Genomic DNA, 27,968 nt, shown 5'->3' on the forward strand with positions numbered 1-27,968 from the left:
CTGTTGAAAATTCGGCAGAATCTTCCATGTAAATAGTCGCTACCCCAAATTGCATGAAGTTTACATTCAAGCAATCCAACAACATAACTATATGGCCTTAGGCTTTACAGAAATCCTAGGGCAATTTCAGAGCAATACTAATCAGTTTAATTTACAGGAATAGTTCAATTATAAAAGAAATCCTACATAGCGGAAAAGATGAGTGAAGAGTGGTGACTACCCTGTGGTGGCGCTCTGGTACACGACTACTGCCTTAGGGTGCAAAACATTTAAAAGTGTGAGTGGACAAAAATAAACTTTTGGAAAATAGAATATTAACATACTAACCCCACTGTTAAAACATTATGTTCTATATTCGTACAAGAATAAAGACATACATATAACTAATCACGCATTCAAATTCTCAAAACCTTTTGAAGGCACTGTAAAGAAATAATATATTTCTCACTTAGGTGTACCCATCATATATCCGTCAATTCCATGGTCTTTTACTTATTTCCCATATTATACCCTCAATTCCTTGTGTCACATAATGCGACACATCCTCGCAAGTCTCGGAAACACAAAGTCACCGGAGCCGCATTCCTCGCAAGACTCAGGGGACATTAAGTCAACCTGAGCCGCATTCCTCGCACCACACGGTTCGGGCATCCTCGAAACTAGTGGGGCATTGTCAAACGCGCACTGACTCAACCGAACGCAACTAGAATGTCCGTGGACATTATTATAACCGTAGGCAACAATTTTATCCGAAGGCAACATATTATTCGAAGGCAACATATTATCTGAATGCAACATTTTATCCGAAGGCAACATCTTGGGTACCTATGGTGGTTTAAAAATATTTCTTAGAAAAATTATACTTTTATTTCTCAATAAATCCTTCAATCATATTATCACTTCCTTTCCTACTTTCCAAGCCTTTTAAACATGAACAAAATTTAATAAAGATATTTGAATTCAAATATTTATGCTTGGAAAGTAATAGTCATAAATAATTCATTCAAAATCAATCAATGAAACTTTAATTGCATAAAATTCATTTACAAAACAAAAGTTCACTCACTGAGCATCCGAGCTAGCCTGACTCTTTGAGGGTCTTTCCTGCACGTTCAACGAAATCTGAGTACCTATTTAAGCAATTAAAACATTTTATTAATAAAATAGCTCAACCACAATTACTTATTCAACACCCTGACCCCCGGCCTCATAAGTGCGTGTACGTGACTTACAAAGGTTACTAGGCCCATTTTCAACATTTCTGACAGGTGGAATGGTCTGAAAAGACCCGAGTTTAAAAAAGCGATTAAATTTCCATATTGGTAAATCCGGTACCCCGTCGGGTCCACGACCGCCGATTACCCATCTAAGAGTTCCTATAGGTTCAACACACTTTACTAAACATGCCCTGCAAGTTTGGTCCGAATCGAACGATCGGATTACTCACGATCGCACGATTATCGTTTAACTTAAACTTTGAAATATTGAATCAGAGTATCCGAAACTCCGATTCTCGATCCGCGAATTTCTACATGATCCCAGAAGCGCCTAAATCAACCTAATTGAAAATGAAGTAGATCCAACGGTCCCAACATATCAAACCAGGATAACGCCTAATATACGATATCTGATCGACGATCAAACAATAACCAAATTGAAATTCGAGTATACCGTCGCGCTCAGGACGACGTGGGGATCATTCTGGGACAAAAATCCAACATTGACACCCCGCCGACGCGCCGCCACCACTGGCAGGTATATTGAGTAATTTTTCGGCGATCGAAAAACTCCGAACTGCCAGTCAATAATCATACCTACGGATTAAGCACATCAAGAGGAGTAAATATCATGAATCCAATTGACATTGGAACAAAGTTGCAAGGTTTGGAAATGAATGTAGATGAAGATATGATGGTTCATATTGCTTAGAATTCACTATCTAAGGAGTTTAAGTCTCTCAGAGATACCTACATTTCTCAAAAGGAAAGCTGGACACGGGATGATCTTATCACCATATGTGTTGAACAGTAACACAATATAATAAGAGAAAGAGATGAAAAAATGGTGAATCAGATGCAGTCAAAGCAAAATAAGGAATATAGGAACAAAGCCATTGCAGCTGGAAAAGAGAAAGAAAATGAAAAGGATAATAACAGTCCAAATGCTCTGAAACCAGTGGGATTGAAATGCTTCTTCTATAAGAAAACTGGACATATGAAAAAGGAATACATAAGGTATAAGAAATGGTTGGACAAACAGAAAACTAAAGGTAAAAGTGATCAAGTTTTGGTTTGCTTTGAATCTAATTTAGTTGATTTTATTGATGATTCATGGTGGTTAGACAGTGGTGCATCTATTCATGTGACTAATTCTTTGCAAGGGTTCATAAAGAGGAGGCTGCCAAGCAAGGATGAAGTGAAGGTGTTCGTAGGAAATGGTAGGGGTGGCATTTTAAACCGAAAAACCGAAAAACCGCAAAAATCAACCGATATTTTACCGCAATAAAACCGCAATCGCGGTAAACCGAACCGCAATCGCGGTATTAAGAACCGAACCGCATTTACGGTTGCGGTTGCGGTATTTGATTTTCAAAATTTGCAGTTACCGCAAACCGCAAAGTATAGCCGCACGGCTATACTCTATGAATAATTAAGTAAAATTGTAAACCCTTCTCTTCTCTTGAATTGGTGGAAAGGGAACCAAACAAGATATCCTATTCTTTCACAAGTTGCCAAGGATATCTTTGCAATTCCAAGTTCTACGGTTGCTAGTGAAAATGCTTTTAGCCTAGGCAAGAGGATTGTGGATCCTTTTAGAAGCTCTTTGCATCCTAAAATGGTAGAGGCATTAGTGTGTACTAGTGATTGGCTTAGAGCGGACGAATTTTCCTTTTACAAGGAACCAACAGATGATGAGGTTGAATTCTACAAGGAAATGGAAGATATGACAACTTGTAAGTAATTAGTTTATTTATGCTAATGTTATTTATGCTTCTTCTTATAATAAAATGTACTAAACTATGTTGTTTTATTTGTAGATAGCATTGGTGCTCAAACAATACAAAGGGGTTCTTCAAATCCACTCACCACCAACACTTGAGTTTGTAACATTGGTGTATTGCATTTTTCCTTTTAGTTTGTAACTTTAATTAACTGTGAATTGGATTTTTCTTTTTGATTGTAACTTTAATTCATTTTGCTTTTGGTTTGTAAATTTAAAGGATTTGGAATTGGAATGCTTGAGAAGTTTAACTTTAATTGGAATGTTTGGAATTGTAACTTTAATTTTCTTAGGTTGTGAATGCTTGAGAATTGGAATCGATTGTGAATTTATATATGCTTGAGAAATTGAGGTTGTATATTTATTTATTTAGGTTGTAAATTTATATTTTTGTGAATGCTTGAGAATTTGCGGTTTTAAACCGCAAATTCTCGGTAACCGACCGCATTTTTGCGATTTACCGCAATGCGGTAAACCGCAAAACGCGGTCGGTTTGCGGTTTCAAAAATCACCAAACCGCAAATAGTCGGTCGGTTTGCGGTTTGAATAAAAATTCGCGGTTACCGAACCGCAACCACCCCTAGGAAATGGAGAAAAGTGCAAGTAGATAATATTGGAGTAGTTAGGATTGAACTAGATTCTTGTTTTGTTTTTTATTTAGAAGATGTGGTTTATGTTCCTTCAATGAGCAAGAATCTCATCTCAGTTACTAGGCTTGTAAAGTCAAAGTTCACTTTGAACTTTGATGATTTTGGTTGTTCTATTTTTAGAAATAAAAGCTTAATTGGAAAAGCAAGTATTGTGGATGGTATGTTTCGATTAAACTGCAAAAAAACTATGCAAATCAACTTAGTTCAATCCAAACCATGCAAAGAATTATATTTTAAATTGTGGCATAAGAGACTTAGACGTATTTCAAAGGCAAGAATCAATACTTTATGCAAAGAATTAGTTGTACCACCATTGAATCATGATAATGCAGATGATATATGCCTAGAATGTACAAAGGGAAAATTGACCAACCTAAGAAAGAACGGTGTTGTAAGAAGTCAAAGTGTATTAGAATTAATCCATACAGACATATGTGGACCATTCCCAACTCCATCATGAAAGGTTTAACTACTTCATCACTTCTACAGATGACTAGTCGAGATTTGGACATGTTTTTTTAATCAAAGAAAAATCCAGTGCTTTGGACATGTTCAAAATTTATAAAGCTGGAGTGGCACTACTACAAAAAAGCAAAAAGACGACGGTAAATCACCGTCGTGTATTCGGTTTTTCAATGGTCGTGGAATCCACCATCATCTTTTCCCTCATAAACCACGACGCTAAATCACCGTCGTTGTTAAAATATACAACGTCATCAACAAATACAAAACGACGTCTTTGTACTGCAAAAAGATCTAAAAAAGCAGTCGAGGATGAGAATAGACGACCAACTCTCTAAAAAAACCGTCGTTAAAAAGGAAAAATATGACACATATTAAGAGAACAAGGCCGCAAGATAGACATACAACGACGAAAATAAAAATACGACGCCGTTAAATATCATTTTCACGACAATAAAAAATTTGACATCTTTAAATACATTAGAAGACGACGTTATTGATACCTACTACGTCGCATATATAAAAACAGTCGTCGTAAAATTAATTTTCCACTTCGATTTTTCGATAAAAGATGACGTGGAAATAGTTGTCAGTGTCATTATTTACGACGTATGTATTTATAGAGTAGACGTTGAAAAACGAAACAACGTCGGTTACAAATATATGAGAGTCGTATTACAAAATTTATACGTCATATTTTCAGAAACAAACAACGACGATAAATATTAGACGTTGTTAAATAAAACAACGTCGGAAAACAATAAAAACAGACGTGTTTAGTCTGCTAAAGTTCTAGAAAATAGTCGAGGATGAGAATAGACGACCAACTCAAACAAATCACCGTCGTTAAAAAAGAAAAATATGACACATGTTAAAAGAACAAGGCCGCAAGATATACATACAACGACGACAACTAAAATACTACGCCGTTAAATATAATTTACACGACAAGAAAAAATATGACGTCTTTAAATACATGAGAAGACGACGTTATTGAAATATACTACGTCTCTTATTTACAAACAACCGTCGTGAAATAAATTTTTCACTTCGATTTTTCTAAAAAAGATGACGTGGAAATAGTTGTCAGTGTCATTATTTACGACGTATGTATTTATACAGTTGACGTTGAAATGCGAAACAACGTCGGTGGCATTTATATAGTCGACGTTGTATTTATATCTATCATCATTACTCACGACACACTTAATAATATAGACGACGTTGAACTTCTAAACAACGTCGGTTCCAAATAAATGAGAGCCGTATTACAGAACATATAGACGGCGTTGATTATGATGAGAGCCGTATTACAAATAACGTCGTTTAATTGTTATTAGACGGCGGTTATAATGAATTTCCGTCGGAATTCATTTCGTTCCTCTTCGTTTATAAAAGAACTTGCGACGTGAAAAATGTATGATGACGTCGTATTTTTTAACGTTCAGATTATATATCTCGTTTTTTAGACGTCGGTATTATGGGATTGGAGTCGTGTTATTTTGAATTACATGGCGGTTCTTAATCCTTCCCCGACGTGATATCCTGAATAATTGCTTCACAATAGCGTCGTGGTTCTTCATTGTTACGTTGCTTTAAGACGTCGGTAAATATGCTGAATAACTGGTTCACAATAACGTCGTGTTTTATTTGAACGTAGAAAGTGAAGAAATCACATTACAATATATTATAAAATTAATGTCATACACTGCCAATTACATAAGCATCATTCAATCCATATATCTTCACACCCATCTCGAATATTTTGACCGCCTAACTCACCCACCAGTTCATCAAATGTGTCAACATTTGGCATCCCTCTAGTAAATGGCTCACACTCAATTATCACATCACCTAAGACTTCATCACCAATAACATCATTATATTCTCTATTAGGCATTGATAACACTACTGACCAACCACGATGCATCGGGTCGTCAACAAAAAATATTTGTTTGACTTGAGAAGCCAAAACAAATTGGTCATTCCTATGTCCAATTTTACTCAAATCTACAAGGGTAAATCCAAGTTCGTCGACTACAAGACCAGAACTATCTATCCAATCACACCTAAAGACTGGGATTGTAAACTTTTGGTAGTCAAGGTCCCAAATTTCTTGAATGACACCATAGAAACCCATATTTGAGAGAATTGGGTTTTTATCCTTGGCACTAACACATGGACAACGGATATGTATTGTAGTTAGAAGATTTTCTACAGCAAAGTTCAAAAATGCTTCCACCCCAAATTCATATGCCTTCGATCTTCTATCCGAGTGCATCCATGACTTATCCATCTCCGACACTATAACCTATTATCTATAATAAAGTGAAAATACAGGCAATGACCATCACTATAGCAGATTATACAATGATCTAATCGCAAGTAATACACAACAGAGACGACGGGTTTTAAACAAAAACAGACGTATTTGGCATATATAGACGACGGATTTTCAACAGACGTCGTCTATTATAAGTAATACAAACGACGGTTTATGAAAAAACCGTCGTGTATAAGTAATACAACGACGGTAGTTTAAAAAAACCGTCGTGTAATCGTCGTCGTATGCCTTAAAATTTGTCGTGTCTCAGTTTATTTTCAAGAACACAAAACCCATTAAGAACACAACATATATATGAAACCAAGCAAGAAACCAACATATACATGAAACCAAGCATGAAAACAATAAATCCATTCCCAATTCAACATAACATAGGGTGATTAAAAGATACGACAAAATTAAATCCATTCCCAATTCAACATAACAGATAATGTAATCCATGAACCCATTAAACAGAAAATCCATGAACCCATACCTATAAGCACATTATTAACAGATCGCAAAGCATACACATAAAACCCTTTAACAAAACAACCTAATATCACTCGAATCGTTACTAGAATCATCACTCGAATCCCCATCTTCATTATCAGTTTCTTCCTTCGTAGGTACTATTTGCTCCCCATCATTGGTGCACTTTGCACCTTCTCCAGAGCGGAAAATGACAAGATCAAATAAAGGTGTACTTTTGCTGGAAATCAACATAAAAAGACACAGATCACCAACTTCCAAATGATTGTCACGCACAACGTCCATCCAACTACGCCTGAATAAGAGCCAAATCTAAAAAAATTTAGGTCGCGCGAAAATTTTTAGAGCTCGCGCGTTTTAAAACGTCGAAAGAAAAACCAAGGCGAAAGTTCTACAAGTACCGACGTAAATTTAATATTCCACGACGGAAACTTCATTTTTCGGATTAAGAACGTAAGGCCGTTCATTTTGAAGCTTCATTTTTCGGATTAATTTTAAATTTATTTTGAATTTTTTATATAACGACGACTGAAAAACCACGTCGGTGTTAAGAAATTAAAGACGTTGTAAATTATATAAACCGACTTACATATTAAAATGACGTCGTTTAAAGCGTAAACCATGTCGTATGTTTTTCTGTACGACGTAAAATATGTATTCCACGACGCAACCACCGTCGTTAAAAATTAATACCCTAAACCCATAAAACTAAATTATACAATTTAAAAAATTAAGTTTATAAAAGGTTTTATGGTTTTAAAGCCTAACATATACCCTAGACTACCCAAAAATTATACTTTAAAAATAAACCCCAATAAATAACAACCCTAATCTCTAAACCCTAGACTCTAAACCCTAAACCATAAAACTAGAAGTGATTTTATGACTCATAAAAACAATTTTGTTTTGGATGGTCATTTTAAATTTTTGTTATTCAAAATGAATTTTTTCAAGGTTTATGTGGAAGAAAATATATCAATGACTTCATAGGAGTTGACTTTTCAATTTTCTGATTTATTTTAAATTTATTTTGAATATTTTGATATAAAAATAATAAAATATTCTTACCACAACAATAAACCACGTCGGTGTTAATAAATTGTAGACGTTGTAAATTGTAATAGACTACTAAGTCGTTAAAATGACGTCGTTAAAATGAGAAACCATGGCGGCTATTTAACTATACGACGTAAAATATATATTCCACGACTTAACCGCTGTCGTTACATAAACGTCGTCGATGATACCCTGAACCCTTAAGAAATTGAAGATGTTGTAAACCATAAACGACTCAATTGTTCAAAGAACGTCGTCTAACTATATTTTTACGTCGTATTTGTTTAAAACACGAAACAACAAAATACGACGGTTTTTGACTTTATTAGGTCGTTGGAAAAGTATTACACGTCGGTTAAGCAATTTGTATGTTTGTTTTTTTTTTAATTTAAGAAAACCTCAACAAATTTTTACATTACATATTATAGAGAAAATTTGTACATTATACATAAATATCAAGTGTTCAATAATTGCCCTGTTTAATAATTTGGAAAACAAACTCTGCCCATTCATTCCGGACTTCATCAATGGCTTCTTGGGGGTATGAAGCTTCCTGGTTTCCCTTGGCATACTGCATAAACAATGACTATTAGGGTTTATAAATAAAAAGAAATTCAATCACAGACGACGATATTTTTCATAACCGACGTAGTATATCCATTCAACGACGTTAATTTTACATGACCGTCGTTGATAATACAAAAAACGACGTGAAATGTATGAAGGTAATTTCTTCTTACCTTATTCTCAAACCCCAAGGAAGGATCCATGATGATGTCCCTCATGAAGCGCATCACATAATACCCGCATTCGACATTGCTGGGTTGCTTTGGTGTGCCTGAGAGAGTTTTCCAAATTACATTTTTACGTCCTGCTCGGCCTATGTGGGTATTATATATTTTTAAAGCACTGTTCACGATGTTTTTCGCCTCTTCGTCGACCACACGATGACCTGGCAGAGGATCCAGAAAATAGACGGTCTCCTTCTTTGCTCTTACAATCAGCAAGATCCAATGACGGCTGCACAAAATTAATATAAAAACGACGGTTATTTACAAAAACGACGTATTATAGTATTTCACACGACGAAATAAAGTAGATAACGACGACATTATATATTTATCACGACGATAAATAAATACCGACGTGGTTAGTAGTTTCAAACGACTAAATAAAATAAAACACCGACGTGGTTAGTTTATAAGCTGTCATTTATTGAAAATCATAAAAACAAAATCCTAAGGAGACTAACCCTGGATTGTAAGGCATCATGAAAATCTGTTCACCGTCTGTCTTCTGAAGTCGAGCTGCTACCAGTCGTGATCTTTCAGTTATTGTGCCAGAGTTGGCACTAACTGTAGCAGGGTCGATAAAGCTAACCATGCTGCACATATTGGCTTGTTTCAAAACATCGTGTAAGTACCTAAATACATAAAATAATATAAACAAGTCAGCACAAACAAACACGACGGTTATGTATAAAAAAACGACGTATTATAATATTTCACACGACGTACTGAAATAGATGAGGACGTTATAATATATTTATCACGACGGTAGTTAGTTAAGACGACGTGGTTAGTTAGTTAAGACGACGCAATATATAAACCAACGAGGTATTATTTTAGAAGTACAAACCTCATATATACAGCCAATACAGTAGCTCCAATTTCTTCCATGCCTGCAAATTGTGTAATATCTTCAGGCAGGAGGAAGGTATCGTGCTCACCACCAAACACCTCCTTATCAATTGTAAATTGGAGTGTCTTATCCTCAGGCAGGAGTGTCGTTTCCACAAAATGACAAAGGGTTTTTAAAGAAGATGGCGCCTCCATATTTGAATAAGCACCAACTTCAATAACCTGTTTAAAGAAATAAAAAAAATGACGTGGTAATTCAATAAAGACGACGGTTTAAGGAATAAAACGTCGTCTTAAAAGTATTTAAACGACGGTGAAAAAACTGTCGTGGTAATTCAATAAAGACGACGGTTTTATGAATAAAGCGTCGTCTGAAACCATTTAAACGACGGTGCAAAAACCGTCGTTTAAATATTTTATTACGTCTTAAAAAAAGTCCGCCGTCTAAGTTTTAAACAAACGACGGATTAAATAAAAATATCGACGTCTGAAATTTTGAAAAACAAATAAAAAAAGGCAAAGTTATGTGAACATACCTTGTCGTCATGCTTTTCTTCATCTTCTTTCTCCTTTTCTTATTCCTTCTCTTCATCTCTTTTTTCTTCTTCCTTCTCTTCATCTGGCTGATGTTTCCCCATTTTGGCAGTATCATCCTCCAAATGTAGGGATCTCACATCACCTCCAGAGCAGCTAGCTTTGTCAGACATTGGATTTTTGGGGCTTTGGCTAATTCTTGGTTTAAGCATGCTTGGATCAAAATTGGGAATTAATTGGGAAAGCTGACTCAGGAAATGCTCCCTCTCAGCCTCTACCAATTGTTTTGTCCTAGCCTCCATCCTTAAGGCTTCTTCCCTTGCCTTAGCCTCCATCTTTTTAGTCTCTTCTTGAAGGAGAACTCTTAAACTGTCCTTCAAACGGTCGTCAAAGCTCACCCTCTGTGGTTTGGGCAAATTGAAATATTGCCTTGGGGAAACACCAGCACCAACTCTCCTCACTCTGCCTGGATGCTCGGGGCCCAAAGCCATGGTCAGCACATCATTGCTGCCATCTACTCTGACTTTGCCTTCCGAGACTTGTTTCTGCAATTCATCCTAAAACAAAGATAAACAAAAAAACACACGACGGTTATTTATTTACAAACGACGTATTATATAATTTCACACGACGCAATAACGTATAAACCGACGTTATTATAACTTATCACGACGGTAGTTATACCGACGTGGTTATTTATTTAAAACGACGAAATGAATAAACAACCGACGTCTTATGCTATAATTAAAGAAAACAGAGTAGTGATTCCTATTTAGACCGTTAACGACGTTTTTAAAAAAGTTTCGACGTGGTAATATCATTCAAACGACGCGAAAATGAACCACCGACGTCTTATGCTATAATTACAGAAAATTAGTAGTGATTCCTATTTAGACCTTTAACGACGTTTTTAAAAACTTTTCGACGTGGTAATATCATTCACACGACGAAAAATATAACATACGACGTAATAAGAATAATTCACAGTTTAATAAAAATTTAAAACAGAGTGATAGTAGGCTTACAATTAATTTTGCTTTCTCTGCCACCTTTGGATCAGGGATGTTACCATGTTTGTCCTGTCTAGCTCTCTTCCATAAGGTAGATCGATCAATTTCTACCCCAGGCATGGTTTCCTCCAATTGATCCTCCAATCCAGCATATCCTTTTCGAGACAATCGATGATTGTACTCGAGTTTCTTCCTAATCTGTGCATGTTGAGAATGCACAGACTCAAAATCTTTGGATAGCCTTGAAGCTACAAAGGCATCCCATTGTGCTTTCTCTATGAATTTATATGTTTCAGGGGGTTGGCTTAATTTCTCCCTGTCATTGGTGTATGGAAGGATATAATGCCTCGTTAGTGTAGACTTGAAATCCTTCCATTTCTGGAAGCAGAAGCTAAAACAGAGGTCTTGCCCCCTTGGCCTACGACAAAAGCCATGTCAACTGCTTCCCAAATCTGCTCCTTTATATCCTTGGGGATTTGGGACCATTTCTTGTCCACAAGTGGGATCCTGGAGCGTGCCAACACACCAATATACGACTGCATCTCAATATGTGCTTGGCCAACACCTTTCCCCCTTTTATTGTACTCAACAATTGGCCTCAGTTTCTGAAGCTTTCTCTTCACAACACGAGGCATTGTGCTCATACCTCGACCAGTCTTTGAATCATCAGAGATTGTTGTCTGGCTGGTTGGTTCTGTCTCAGCAGATGATGAAGCAAACTTCATCTTCTTCGAAGACTTCATCTCCTTCGAAGACTTGTCTTGAGGAGCTACCATTCCAAGCTTCTTGGAGCCAGAATCCTTAGTTTGTTGTTGAGAAACCATTTTAACAGACAAAACTGCAAGTGAAAATATTTCAGGAAAACATTAAGAACACAAACGACGGTATTAAAAAAATACGACGTATGATATGATTTTAGACGACGCAATGAAATAATCTCAGACGTAATAAATGTTTAAAACCATTATTTATATAACGTCGTGGTATATATGTTCACACGACGTCAATAGTAATACACCGTCGTGGTAAACTATTATTTATATAACGTCGTGGTATTTATGTTCATACGACGTTAATAGTAATACACCGTCGTGGTATTAACATTCACACGACGTAAAACAATAAGATATTTTGTCGTCTATATTAGATACCAACCCTAGTTTCTTTTTCTTTATATTTTATCAAATAAGGGAAAAACAAAAACCATTGTTCAGAGAAATCAAACCTGCAATTAAACAAGCATATAAAAAAAGACTATTATTTTAAAAACAACTTTGTCAATTTTCAGACGACGCTAGAACAACTGACGAACCGTCGTGGTCTACCGTCGTCTTATTTAGTTGAGGTAGTTGTCTTCAAAGTTGGAAACTTTCCCTCTTTGTCTGTATATTTTATCAAATTTGGAAAGAAGTACAATGATTTTGGCCAGAAAAAAGGTAAAAAGATTTTTCAAACAAAAAACGTATGAGCATGCAAAACAGTAACCAAAATAGTGAAAATGAAAGCTTACCTTTTGCGTGCAATGAAAGCAAGAGGAAGATGATCGATGTTTAAGTTCAAGGACGACGAAGAAGACGAGAGGAAGACGATGAGAAACTCTGACAATGCTCTGACAAGGAAAAAAGACGAAAAGGTTTCTCTGGAGATTGAAATTTTTAATCGGGTTTGGAAACAGTGCATGTGTAAGTTCAAAAGTTGCTTACATATAAAACCATTTCAAAAAAATAATACGGCGGTTACATTTAACTACGTCGTTTTTAACTAACACGACGAAATATTTTTCGTTCGACGTGGAATCATTTCATTTAACGTCGTTAGGTTTAATATAACCGACGTGGATTTTAATTTTTAAATTATGAATATAATTTTTTTTCCCGTGACCTTTCAGTTTATTTTTCAATTACAGTGCGTTATAAATAGAGTTCTTTTTCCAGAGGAAATTTAAAACGAAGGAAATTAATATTCTGCAATATGTAAAGTTTCTTTTTTGGATGACAGATTTAAATAAAATAAGAATATAAAAATAACTAATGTGTAAGTCAAGTAGACGAAAAGTTGCTTACATATAAAATCATTTCAAAAAAATAATACGGCGGGTACATATAACTACGACGTATAAAGTACAAAATACGACGGTAAATTTAACTTCGGACGTGGTAAATAAATACGACAGTAGTGTTGTAGGTACCGTCGTAGTAAACTCAAAAATTAAAGTACATAAGTAATAACTCGCGTCATGGTAGATTATTTAAGACGTCGTGATTATTAATGTACCGACGTGGAGTTCTGTAATATACGTCAGTAATACCGACGTTGATTTTACAATTTAAACGGCGGTTTTTTGGTAAGGACCGCCGTTGGTTTTAAAAATTTATTCTATAAATTTGTCGCTTTCATTCATTTTCGCGGTTTACATTTAGGGTTCCAAGTTCTTCCTCTCTCAGAGACACTGTCTCTCACATCTCAAAGACAATAATTTGGAGGTCTTTCTCAAAGAGAAATTGAGCTTACATTTAGGCTAGTTGACAAGAAGAAGCTTGTCAACTAGCCTTCTCACTTCCTTGATCAAGCCTGATAGGACACTTAGTGCTTCTGAATACTCCTTGCTTTCCATCAAAAGAGATGCAAGCCTGGCCTCCACTCGTTGTCGAAGGAAAGTTCGCTTCTCAGGGAAATCTGAAAATCAGATGTGCTTGATCCTCTGCTTGATTTTTTTGACTAAGAAGATCCGTCAGATTTAAGCATGAGCAATCGAATCCGTAGAGCTTCAGAAGAAGAAGAAGACATTGTCAATGCTTTGAACTATACAAGTCTGCAGAAAGATAAAGGACCAAACTGTTAAAGAAACTGAAACAACGGCGGTTTTCTGTTCTACCGTCGTCTTTTCTCGTCGTCTATATTAAGGTAAGATGGCGGTAGATTTATAATTACCGACGTAGATTATTTTGTTAAACGTCGTTAAGTGTACTACAACCGACGTGGATTTTATTTTTAAATTATAAATAGAGTTTTTTTTCCAGACTTCTTTCAGTTTTAGTTTTCAATTACAAAGCGTGATAAATAGATTTTTCTTTCCCGAGGAAATTTAAAATGAGGGAAATTAATGTTCTAGAATTTGTAAACTAACACGACGCAATATTACTAACCCGAGGAAATTATAAATAGATTTTGCTTTCCTGAAGAAATTTTAAATTAATTCAGTTTGAAACAAAACGACGGTTTTTTGTTATGCCGTCGTTTTTAACTAACACGACAGATTTAAATAAAATAAGAATATAAAAACAACGACTGTTTTTTTACTACTGTCGTCGTTTTTCGTCGTCTTAAGTAAGACTAAGACGACGTAATATATTTGTTGAGCGACGTTGATTTGTTTTTAAACGTCGTTAGGTATAATATAACCGTCGTTGAAAATTGTCTCTCTGATTGCAAATTTGCAACGACGTTGATCAACTTCCAAAAAATTGTCTCTCTGATTGCAAATCTGTGTCATCTGTTAAGATTATTTTGTATTTTAAAGCCGTGGATTTGTTTGTAATTATACGGCGTCTTATACGAAAACCTCGTCGTGTTATTTTATGAGTAAAAACGGCGGCTTTTATTGAAATCGTCGTCTTTACTTTCTACGTCGGTCTATTCATAACTTCTGCCGTTCTTTGTTTGCTTTGATTTTACATTGCGGAAATCTGTTTCAAATAGACGTCGGTTGTTTAATTAGGTACGTCGTTGTTTTTGAACAGCCATTTGAATCTCCATTTTTTAGTTGTCTAAGGTGGTATTACACGACGGTGTTTTTAGAACCGTCGTCTTTTTAAAAACCACGACGGTTTTCACTTAGACCGTCATTGTTTTCTGGTCGTCTTTTTCACTTTTTGTAGTAGTGTGGAAAACCAACTAGACCTAAAGATAAAAGTTGTAAGGCCTGACAGAGGAGGAGAGTTCTATGGGAGATTCGATGAGCTTGGAGGAATCTTGGTCCTTTTGCAAGGTTTCTATAGCAAGAAGGAATCATTGCTCAATACACTAATCCATAGACTCCACAGCAAAATCGAATTGCATAGAGGAGAAACAGAACTCTAAAGGATATGATAAGAAGCATGATGTGATGCACAAACTTACCAATTTTTCTGTGGGGAGAAGCTTTGAACACATCAAATCACATACTCAATCGAGTACCAAACAAGGGTATCAACAATATCCCTTATGAAGTTTGGAATAAGAAAAAATTACGCTTGAAACATTTGAAAACATAGGGCTGCAAGATAGAGGCAAAGCTTTATAACCCTATGGAAAAGAAGCTGGATTCGAGAACTGTAAGTGGTTATTTCATAGGATATCTAGATAGAACTAAAGGATACAGATTCTATTGTCCTAAAAACACTACCAGATTTGTAGAAACTCAGAGGGCAATGTTTATAGAATCTGAAGGTGAGACAATCGAAGATGAAAATTTTGAGTTTGATGAAGATATTGCAGAAACTGGGGAAACAATACAAACTGACATTTTGGTGTTACTAAGTTTTGACTTGAATGGCAAACAAAACAACCAAGAAGGGCAAACTGGTACAGACCCTATGGTCACTGAAGAAGAAACTCAAGAAAATCAAGTTTTACTACCCGAAAATCAAGATGTAGTTCAAACACAAGAAGGAACTAATAATCAGACAAATGCAGGACTAAGAAGGTCAGAAAGACCAAAGAAACGTGCTTTACATAATGATTATGTTTACCTTCAAGACTCAGAGCATAATGTGAATGACATTGAGGATCCTATGAACTTCAAGCAAGCAATGATGAGTAACAAAAATGAAAATTGGTGGGCTGTTTTGAAATCATAATTAGGTTCCATGGAAAATAATGGAGTTTGGGAGCTTGTGCCTTTACCATAAGGGAGCAAACCAATTGGCTACAAGTGAGTGTTCAAAACCAAGAGAAATTCGAAGGGGTGGATAAATAGATATAAGGCTAGATTGGTTACTAAGGGGTTCACACAGAAAGAATGAATTAATTTCAATGAGACCTATTCACTTGTCATAACAAAAGACTCCTTGCAAGTGATCATGGCACTAGTAGCTCATTTTGATTTACACTTGCCTCAAATAGATGTTAAGACTACATTCTTGAATGGAAACTTGGAGGAAGAAATTTATATGCAACAACCAGAAGGTTTCATTCAAGAGAATGGAGAAAATCTGGTTTGCAAGTTGTGTAAATCAATCTATAGTCTAAAACAAGCATCTAGAGAGTGGTATAAGATTCAATGAAGTTGTTAAACTATATGGTTTTACAGAGAATGTCTTAGATAAGTGCATTTACATGAAGATGAGTAGGAGTCACTTCATAATTCTGATTCTTTATGTAGATGACATTCTGCTAGCTTGCACCAACATGTCCATGTTACACGATTGCAAGGCATTCCTGGCTAAACATTTCGACAATGACAGATTTGGGAGAAGCCTCATACATTTTAGGAATCGAAATTAGCAGAAATAGAAAGAGAGGTTTGTTGGGACTATCATAGAAAACTTATATAGAAAAGATACTCAAAAGGTTTAACATGCAAGGCTGTGCAAGGTCAGATGTGCCTATTTCGAAGGGAGATAAATTTAGTACTAATCAAGCACCAAAGACTGATCAAGGAAAGCTTGAGATGGCAGATAAACCTTATGCATCATTAGTGGGGAGTCTCATGTGTGCACAAGTATGCACAAGACCTGATATTACTTTTATAGTAAGTGTATTGGGAAGATTTTAGTCAAATCCTGGACAAGCATATTGGATTGCTGGTAAAAGAGTCATGAGATATTTGCAGAGAACAAAAGACTATAAGTTGGTTTACAAAAGAAGTGACAGACTGGAAGTAGAAGGTTATGCTGATGCAGATTTTGCAAGTTGCAAAGATGACTTGAAATCTACATTAGGATATGTTTTCCTATTTGAGCAGCAATATCATGGAGAAGTAACAAGCAACCACTCACAATTGCATTGACTATATTGGCAGAATTTCTGGCTTGTTATGAAGTAACCACTCAAGCTATGTGATTAAAGAACTTTATCACTAGTTTGGGTGTGGTTGAATCAATTCAACAACCTATACATCTTTGGAATAATAACAGTGCAAGAGTACTTTTTGCAAAAGGGAATAAAAGAACAAAGGCATCAAGAATTCTGGAAGTTAAATTCTTTGCTGTCAAAGAAAAGACTAGAGATGGGCATACTGTGTTGGAGCACATTGGCACAAATGAAATGGTTGCAGATCCACTTACTAAGGGGTTACCAAATGTTGTTTTTCACAGACATGTGATTAGCTTGGGATTGACAGTTCATTTGGATGACTAAAACAATGGGAGTTTTATCAAGTTCTGGTAGTTTAACTAGTTTTGCTATTTTCTATTTAAATTCATAGAGTGGTGTTTTAATTTGGATGATTTTCAGTTTAAGGATTCGAATATAGTATATTTATGCAATGTAGTTTATATGCACATGTGATTACTTGAATATGTGTGGGTGGCATAGCATGCATTTAAGCTAGCCATGAGAAGATTGTATTCATGACAGTTTGTAATTTTTGTTATGCAAATTGAGACCTTGTTAGTCATTTATAGGGACAAAGGAATTAGATGACTTTTGTTTAAAGCACTTTCAGTAAGGTCATCTACATTCTAAAGTTTTAATCTTGATCGAAGCCTTATGTGGTGTTGAAGAGTTTTAAGTGTGAATATAAAGACTTTGATAACTGTATGATCAATAAGTCTCTTATAATTTTTCTTCATTAACAACTTAGTGGGAATTTTATCTGGATATACTTTCACAAGGCCTTAAAGTGATCAATACGAGTTTTCCTTAGCGATTATTTAACCAAGTGGGAGACTGTAAGACAAATCCGTGTCTTAGTCTAAATTGTGGTCTTCTAATCATATCTGGTTTGGAGGAGCTCTAATTGATCAGGAAGTATTAATCCTAATACAAGTAGGATACTCAATCAAACAGTGCGTTTACATTGAGATAGGAGTATCTTAAGGATTCCTAATTCTATATGGATTAAAACATCCAATTCCTAAGTAAACAAAATCTGTTTGAGTACTCCTTGATGGGTAAGGTACCGGAACAGATGCTTATAAATAAGGTCCCTTTTGTATCGGCTAAAATACACTCATAACAGAAAACTCACCCCATCCAGAGATAGAGATAAAGAGCCGAGTTGGAGAAGAAGATTCTTATTCACAATGTCTGATCAAGGTTAGTATTTGAGATTCAAAGACATGATAACTTATAGTATATATGGGTTGTTAAGATTTTATCCAGAGATTCAAAGAAAGCTTTTTTCTTTTTATTAAACCCTTTTCATCTTTTTCAATGGTGCACAGTGCAATATCCGAGTGGGGAAATTGGGAAATTAAAGGATGAAAAATAATAATTGGGGCATGCCAAATTGGCAAATGCGTAAAGGAGATGAAGCCTATCAAAAACATCATTTGTTGGCAATGGAAACTGCAGGATGATTGGAAGTTAAGCCATCTAAAATCTCCATCAGTATCTCTCACTCACTCATCTTTTGGGACAGATTCCAGCTTTCTTCCACCACCCACTACAACCTCTCTGTCTACCCCACACCCAAGCAAGATTCCAATTAATCATCTTCGCTCTCTGATAAAAGATTCCTGCTGTTAATTTATTCGCACCAGAAATTAGGGATGGCCCATTCACAATCAAACAAACACAAGATAACTTTGCTGGACCGCTCATTTTCTTTAATTCTACTAAGGCAATTACATTATTGTGACAACGATTGTCTTAATCTCAAATATCTTCAAGTACAGAAATGATAAGTATTTAGTCTGGATCATAAGAATATAGTGGTAAATACAATTAGTTTCTACCTCAACCTTTTTGAGGCATTTCGACGAACTGTTTAAGGAAAATATCAATAGATAACTGAATTGATGAGCCAGATTAAGAACATAGATGTCCGAGTGCAGAATATAGTAATTTATAAACAAATGAAAATAGTATTTTTCCAGTAATAATTTTTGAAAAGAACTAATGATAGAGACCAATTGTTTAAATTAAACAACACTTTGTTTTCTTGTAATACTTTCAATTAGTTGGATGATTGGTGTGGTCTTCGTGGACTCAGTTGTTAGTTGGATAATTAGTTAAACGACTATAATTAGATGTTTTAAATAGCTTTCAATTGTCTAATATTTCATAAAAATCAACTGTAAATTACGACTCAGATGGTTGAAATACAATTTACTTCAAAATAACAAATTATTCAACGTGTTGAGAATGTTGTATATGGAGTCTACATAGACTTGACTAGTTGGGTGTTAGGCAATTATGAATTGAAAATATTTGTCATCAGTAAATGCTTGGAAATTAATGCCATGTTTGGTATGTCTCATTATGTCTTATTGGACTGGACTGTGTTGTATAGTACTTGAAATCCATATTTGATAATGGAGGGGATTAACTTAAATGGGATTATATAGTTCATCAGTGTAAAAAAGCTCCGGACTCACTTGTCTAATATAGCAATGCTGAAATGTGGTTCGTAAATTAGCGAGAACGCTATTTTGAGCATGCAGTCCAACCCTTGGCTTGAATTACAACTTTTTTTTTAATGAAATAGGAAGGAAAAAAAAAACACGATAACAAAAAGAAAAGAGAGAGAGAGAGAGAGAGAGAGAGAGAGAGAGAGAGAGAGAAATGCTAGGAAAAAAAATAAAAACAGAAAAAGAGAGAGAAATTAATAAAATAATTATTTTTTAGTCCGACACAGAATCAAACATAGGTCTTCACTATTTTTACAATTCAACTATTTAATCCGACGTAACACCAAAAGTAGCTCAATATTTAATCCAGCTTACGCCAAACGAACCCTAAGCCCGATAACCCCAGTTGACATCGTCCCTGTCTCCAATTAGCCTATATAAGGCCAAGGGTATGCTTACATTACAGCAGCAACTCAATAATCTAGAGGTAATCTTGTTAATTATTCATGGAAACTCCCATTATTTTTAGCTCCTCCTTCCTTAGGTTTTTCATGGGTTTCTTCTCTGTACTTCTATGCCTAATTCTCTGCTCTTTCGAGAACGGATTTGCTTCGGCAGCAAGAGATACAAAACCCCACCTTCTGCCACATACCACTCACACAGTTGAAGTAAACTCTCTTCTACCAGCAACCACCTGCAGCCCCTCCACCAAAGGTTAATTCATCCCATATTATATATATATATATATATAAAACTTAATTTCAATGCATTTATGTATCTCTAACACACACTCTCTCTCTCTATGCATACATGTTTCGATGATCTCAGGTCATAACAATAACAAGGCATCATCGGTATTGAAAGTGGTGCACAAACATGGGCCATGCTCCAAATTCCACAAATCATCAAAAACTTCAACCACAACTAGTGATGAAAAATACCATGCTCAAATCCTCAAGCAAGACCAAGCCCGAGTCAACTCCATCCACTCCCGCCTCAACCACAACAACAACAGCAGAATCAAAGACCCACTCACCCAATCCGCTGCTACCACCCTCCCCGCCAAGTCCGGTATTGTTATCGGCTCACCGAACTACATTGTCACCGTCGGCCTCGGTACACCCGCCAAGCAACTCTCCCTCGTCTTCGACACTGGCAGCGACCTCACCTGGACCCAATGCAAGGCATGTTCTGCTACTCAGTCTTGTTACAATCAGACTGAGCCCATCTTCGACCCTTCTCTCTCCGCCTCATACAAAAATATCTCATGTACCACCGCCGCGTGTACTCAGCTCTCATCCTCCGGCATCGAACACCGCTGCTCCGCCTCCACCTCCGCCTGCCTCTACGCCGCCGGGTACGGAGACATGTCCTTCACTATCGGGGTCTTTGGCAGCGAAAAGCTTACATTGACCCCCACGGACGTTTTTGAAGGTTTCCTCTTCGGCTGCGGCCTAGATAACGAAGGCCTTTTCAGCGGATCCGCCGGTTTGCTCGGTCTCGGCCGGAGCAGCACCTCCCTCGTCGAACAAACCGCCAATAAATACAACCGGTTCTTCTCCTACTGCCTCCCGTCTACTTCCAGCTCCACCGGTCACCTCACCTTCGGAGACGGAGGCTCCGCTAACGGCGTTAAGTTCACGAAGCTCATCACGTCATCCCAAAGCGAGTCGTTTTACGGCCTCGGCCTCGCCGGCATCAAAGTCGGTGGGAGCCAGCTGTCGATTGAGCCCTCAGTCTTTTCGTCTTCTGGAACGATCATCGACTCGGGGACTGTGATCACGCGGTTGCCGGCGACGGCATACGCGGCGTTGCGGGGCGCGTTTCGGGAGGCGATGAAGAACTACACGCTGACTGAGTCGTTTTTGTTGCTGGACACGTGTTACGATTTCAGCGGCTTGAACACGGTGACGTATCCGAAGATAGCGTTTATGTTTGGGGATGGACTTACGGTGGACTCGGACGCGACCGGGATATTGCTTCTGATAAGTCCTTCGCAGGTTTGCTTGGCGTTTGCCGGAAACGAGGATGATAGTGACTTTGGGATTATTGGGAATGTTCAACAGAAGAGGTTGGAGGTTGTGTATGACGTCGCTGGAGGAAAAGTCGGATTTGCCCCTGAAGGTTGCCCTTGAGTAAGGGAAATACCCATGTAGTTCTTATTTTCTAGATACTGGCCCCTGGCACATGCATGATCTTGTGTCAATTGGTTTTCTTTTAAATATATATTGTTTTTAGAATTAAGAAAAGGTAATATAAATAGTTATGTTCTATAAAAGTAGAATCTATTATCTGATTTTATTTTAATATGAATTTATCATATTATCCTTATTTAATTAATAATTTCAATTTTTAATGTTTGTATTAATTAAGGGCATTTTTTGGTATTTTAAATAATTTACCATTCTCTGCATTGCTTTATATATATAGATAATTTAACTATTTCTAAATATTTAAGATAAACCCAAATTCGAAATTTGCTGTCATTTAAGATAATATTTGTCCTAGTATTATCAATTAAATTACAATATGTGCCATTAACCTTCGTTTGTTTGCAACTGTACATTGATTCTTTTCCTAATAAACACTGTATAGTCTCTTGGATGCATGATCCCTTCCTTGCCGTAAATTTGTATTGATTTCATAAAAAGTAATAATCAAAATAATTGATGTACTGATTGGAATTTGTTTTTATTATATATAAATGGCACGTATATTATTTTTACAATGTGCCTACAATGGTGCTCATTTTTAAATAAAAATAATTTACCTGTATGACATGTACTTATATTGTACCTTATTATCTTTTATTGATAATAGGAACATTATGTATTTTAAAAAGAGGTACGTTATCTTATATTGATAATGTCAATTTATCTATTATCTCTTATTGATAATAATTTGGGAGATTTTGGAAAAGCCCAAAGGAGAGAGAAAATTTTTAAAAGAAGCCGAAATGGACAAAATTGCCCTTATTTATTTTTTGATTTCTTAAGGAATCTTTTACATTTGCATGTCTTTGGTTTGAAAGTTGAGAGGTTTTTCTGTCTTTTTTGAAAAAGCTTTGGCTTTTTTCAAAAGTGAAAATTTTTTTATGGGTAAAACCTAAATTTACTTAATAAATAATTTACCTATTATCTTGTACTAGCCTCTTTGCGTGCGCTTCTGCGCTTGCGAGAGGATTTTTTTTAAAAAAAATTTATTTTAGAATTAAAAAAGATAATTGGTAGTTGTGTTTCATAAAAATAGGATCCATTATTTGAATTTTCTTTTAATTTTATTTTTTTAATATGAAAAAGTGTGAATTTACTATAATATCCTCATTTAATTAATAATTTCAATTCTTAATATTTGCATTAACCAATGGCATTTTTTGGCATTTTGAATGTTTTAACATTCTCTGCCTTTTGCTTTATATATATAGATGATAATAGGTAAATTATTTTTATAAAATATTTGGTACATTATTTTCAAAAATGCGTTAAATGAGTTGGGTATATTATTTAAATCATAAGTAAATCATAATAAAAAAATGATGCATAAAGAGTATTGAATTGCAGTTACCAAAAAAACAAGTACTGAATTGCAGGCTAATTCCAGGTACTAAGACTTAATACACCTACCATATAACAGGTTAATTTGTAAATAGGGGTAGTTTTGGAATCTGAAAAATATAATAAATCATATTTTAAGTTAGATTAGGTAACTTGCTTAGTTGGATCTTAGTCATAAGGTTTTATTTGAAAAAATTGGATATTTTAAATAGAAAAATAAAGAGAAGAACTACAGGTGATTAAAAATGAATTTTATGAGTCTAAGCTTAATTTACTATTCTTTTTTTAATATAACATTTGTGTTTTAAAAAGCAAAAGGAAGACAATATGGTTTTTATTTTTGTATTGAAGTGATATTATAAACTGAACCTAGAACTTTAGATATGGAATAAATATTCTTAACAACTCGAAAAACAGCAGTTTGAAGAAAGATTAGTGAACATTCCAAAGTTTGGTGTACGGATATAGTTAAACTGATTGTTTGATCAGTTTAACTATGGACTCTGTTGACTCATTGACTTTGGGACCCATGAGTAGTCGTGAGTCGTGACTAGGAAGGAACAGAAACGCATGCATGATGCATGCAGTACCTTCCTTCCAGACTCCGAGTCCACTTGGTATTAATTACACTATTGACATATTGTATGCATAATGTATGTATGTGTATTGACAGAGAACCTTCTTACCTTCATTTTCATTTTTTGTCTTTTCCTTGAAAGATAATTAACATAAGAGAACGGGTGGACAAAGTCGATCGACCAAAAAATGACAACAAAAAAATTGTAACGGGTTAGGGCGGGGTTTGAGAACGATGGTATGGAGCAAATGCTAGAAAATTAAACCCTCCAAATAGTTTATATAAGGCCAATAGTATGCTTAAACTTAAATCTACAGCTAGCTAGGCTTGTTAACTATATTCATTTCTAGCTCCTCCTCTTTCCTCAGGTTTTTTCATGGGTTTCTTCTCTGTGTTTCTGTTCCTAATTCTCTGCTCTTTCGAAAAGGCCATTATTGCTCTGGCAGCAACAAGTCCAGAACCCCACCTTCCGCCACACACTACTCACACAGTAGAAATAAACTCTCTTCTACCAGCAACCACCTGCACCCCCTCCACCAAAGGTTAATTCATTTCAAACCCCATTTTAATTACGCTGTTAATTCTCTCTCTCTCTCTCTCTCTCTCTCTCTCTCTCTCTCTCCCCCTATATATATATATATATATATATATATTCAATATTCATATATTGTCTGGCTATATACGCTGTTAATTCCAATGGCGCATGGGAGTAGAGACTGTGAAATTCCCTCTAATATTCATATGCATAGAAAAACATACACATTTTTTTTTTAAGTTTAGCATATTAAACTTATACACACTACACAAATGCTATGACTCAACTCTAGAACCTTCCATAAAAAAGCTATTATTCTAAATCACTACACTAGTTGATCTTTTTTTTTTAAAAAAAAAAACACACATAAAGAGCCCCGTGCTTGGCCAAAAAAAAATCTAAACCAAATTTACTCTTTTTTTTTATTTATAGTAAATTGAGCTTAGACCAATAAAATTCATTTTAAGTTACCTACAACCCTTTCCTTTAGTTTTCTATTTAAAATACCCAATTTTTTCAAATAATACCCGATGATTATGATCCAACTAAGCAAGTTACCTAAAATAACTTAAAATTTGATTTATTGTATTTTTCGGATTCCAAAACTACCCATATTTATAAGTTAATAAGTTATAGGGGGTGTAACTAATGACACCCGTTGAATTTAGAAAGATCTCCAAATAGTTATAATGGATGTAGGAACTAATTCAAAAATTTATTTGAAATTAAATATTAAATTCCACATTGAAGTATTATTAATCTATTTTACGACTAGTAATCTATTTTTGAATTAATGGTGTTTTTCTTCTATGAATTACGACTAGTAATCTATTTAAAGTATTAGTAATTTAAATTCAATATTAAATTTAGGAATTAATGTTGTTTTCTTTTTATGAATTATACGACCGGTATTCTTTTTATTATAGTTTTATGAATAATAGTGTACGTTCTAATTATATTGAAAAATAATTTGATAATCTATTTATTGTTTTGTTTTTAAAATATTTTTTTTAATGAACCTATTTTTCTCCAAATATTGTACCTATTTTTTTCTTTTTTATTGTTTTATGAAAATATATTTGATCATATTTTTATTGTTTGTTTTATGAAAATATTTTTTTTACATGAGCCTATTTTTTCTCTCAAAATAATGTATCAATTTTTTTTCCTCTAATAATGTACCTAGTAAAACAATTTACCTAGTATGATGAACCTATTTTTTCTGCTGAATTTTGTATCTATTTTTTTCTATAAATAATGTACCTATTTTTTTTCTCTAATAATGTATACCTGGTAAAACAAATTTTCTAGTATAATGAACTTATTTTTTTCTTCTAAATAATGTGCATATTTTTAATTTATAAAAATGTGTATAAATTTCAATTATACAACGTACCTATTTTCTATAAATTATTGTGTACCTATTTTTAATTTATGAAAAATGTACGAAAATTTCAATTACGAAGTAACTGACCTATTTTTGTCAAATTTTTTCGGTAAATAATATACCGATATTGTTATAGGTATATATTTATATTTATATTTTTCATATGTGCATTATTGGATATGTAATTTACATATTATTTTTTTTATTTGCAATTTTAAGGGGCCATATGCTAGAGAGAATGGCAACCGAAAGAAATGGGGTGATTGATATGCTATTAATAGGGAGTTTTAATTACAATTATGGCAGTTAATGAAAGGCTTGGAATAAATTATAAATAAAATATGAAGTTTGATGGCAATGATGTAAAAACATATGAATACTACGACCTCTTATATCCTACTGGTCATTTAAGTTTGAAATTGCGTTTTACACATAAATTTATAGAATGATGGGTATATGCCTGGAAAAATAGAATTTGTAGGGCATATATAGTAACAAAGAAAAACAACAAAATAACATAGCCCCCGTGCCCCATTACCTTTGTGTCTCTCTCACCCACATGGCATGCATGGTCTTGTTACCCGTAAACTAGTGGCAGGCATGCACAGATGGATATAATTGTGAATATATGCATAAAGAGTCACATGTATACATACACTCATCCCTTTCAATGACCAGGTCATACCAATAACAAGGCATCAATATTGGAAGTGGTACACAAGCATGGGCCATGCTCTATATTCCACAAATCATCCAAAACTTCAACCACAAAAAGTGATGACAAATACCACGCTCAAATCCTCAAGCAAGACGAAGCCCGAGTCAACTCAATCCACTCCCGCCTCAACTACAGAATCCACGACCCATTCACCCAATCCTCCGCCTCCGCCACCCTCCCAGCCAAGTCCGGTCTCCTTCTGGGCTCACCGAACTACTTAGTCACCGTCGGTCTCGGCACACCCGCCAAGCAACTCTCTCTCGAATTCGACACCGGCAGCGACCTCACCTGGACCCAATGCCGCCCATGTCTTCGATATTGTTACACACAGAGCGAGCCCATCTTCGACCCTTCTCTCTCTGCCTCATACAAAAACTTATCCTGTACATCCGCCACGTGTACTCAACTCTCATCCGCCGGCATCCCACACCGTTGCTCCTCCGCCTCGTCCTCCTGCCTTTACGGCATCCGGTACGGTGACGGGTCCTTCTCCATCGGGGATTTCGCCAAAGAAAAGCTTACATTGACCTCCATGGACGTTTTTGAAGGTTTCCTCTTCGGCTGTGGCCAAGACAACCAAGGCCTTTTCAACGGCTCTGCCGGTTTGCTCGGTCTCGGCCGAAACAACATCTCCCTCGTAGAACAAACCGCCATGAAATACAACCGCTTCTTCTCCTACTGCCTTCCGTCAACTTCCAGCTCCACCGGTCATCTCACCTTCGGCAACGGAGGAGGCTCCGCTAACGGCGTCAAGTTCACCAAGCTCACCACGTTATCCGAAAGAGAGTCGTCGTTTTATGGCCTCGGCCTCACCGGCATCAGCGTAGGCGGGTGCCAGCTGCCGGTTGCGTCCTCGGTCTTTTCGTCTTCGGGAACCATCATCGACTCGGGGACGGTGATCACGAGGCTGCCGGCGACTGCATACACGGCTTTGCGGGACGCGTTTCGGGAGGGTATGAAAAACTACACGATGACTATGTCGTTTTCGCTGCTGGACACGTGTTACAATGTCAGTGGCTACGAGACGGTGTCGTTTCCGGATATTGCGTTTGGATTTGGGGACGGGGTTACGGTGGACTTGGACGCGGCCGGGATATTGTTGGCGGTAAGTGATTCGCAGGTTTGTTTGGCGTTTGCGGGAAACAAGGATGATAGTGACATTGGGATTATTGGGAATGTTCAACAGAAGCGGTTGGAGGTGGTGTATGACGTGGCTGGTGGAAAAGTCGGATTTGCCCCTGCAAGTTGCCCCTGAGTAATGAACATCGTCCATGGGGCATAATTGTAACACAAACTGCTAGCTATAGAATAAAGCATTGTGTTCCATATTTTTCTGTAATGGGATTGTATTGGGAAGTATCCAATTCTTACCTTTCCCCACTACTTGTATAAAATAGTCTAATGACCAATCAAGCGATAGTATTTTATATAATAATAAAATAATCGAATGTATTGGAAGGAAAATTCCAACTCAAATACAAAAAGGGGTTTATTGCCCTAATCAATTCTCCTAACTCACGTATGTTGTCGGTGTT

At 35.9% G+C, this 27,968-nt stretch overlaps 2 protein-coding genes across 2 annotated transcripts; both read left to right on the plus strand.

The window, feature by feature from the left end:
* LOC18791105 (aspartyl protease family protein At5g10770) lies at positions 19,969 to 21,995 on the plus strand. Its single transcript, XM_007224475.2, has 2 exons — positions 19,969 to 20,376; positions 20,491 to 21,995. Exons 1-2 carry the CDS (start codon positions 20,169 to 20,171, stop codon positions 21,795 to 21,797), a joined length of 1,515 nt encoding a protein of 504 aa, XP_007224537.2. The 5' UTR covers positions 19,969 to 20,168; the 3' UTR covers positions 21,798 to 21,995.
* On the plus strand, positions 24,079 to 27,947 carry LOC18790946 (aspartyl protease family protein At5g10770). The gene is made up of 2 exons (XM_020559502.1): positions 24,079 to 24,335; positions 26,394 to 27,947. Exons 1-2 carry the CDS (start codon positions 24,170 to 24,172, stop codon positions 27,686 to 27,688), a joined length of 1,461 nt encoding a protein of 486 aa, XP_020415091.1. The 5' UTR covers positions 24,079 to 24,169; the 3' UTR covers positions 27,689 to 27,947.

This window comes from Prunus persica, chromosome G1 (genome assembly GCF_000346465.2).
Source record: "Prunus persica cultivar Lovell chromosome G1, Prunus_persica_NCBIv2, whole genome shotgun sequence".
In the NCBI taxonomy this organism is placed as follows: Eukaryota; Viridiplantae; Streptophyta; class Magnoliopsida; order Rosales; family Rosaceae; genus Prunus; species Prunus persica.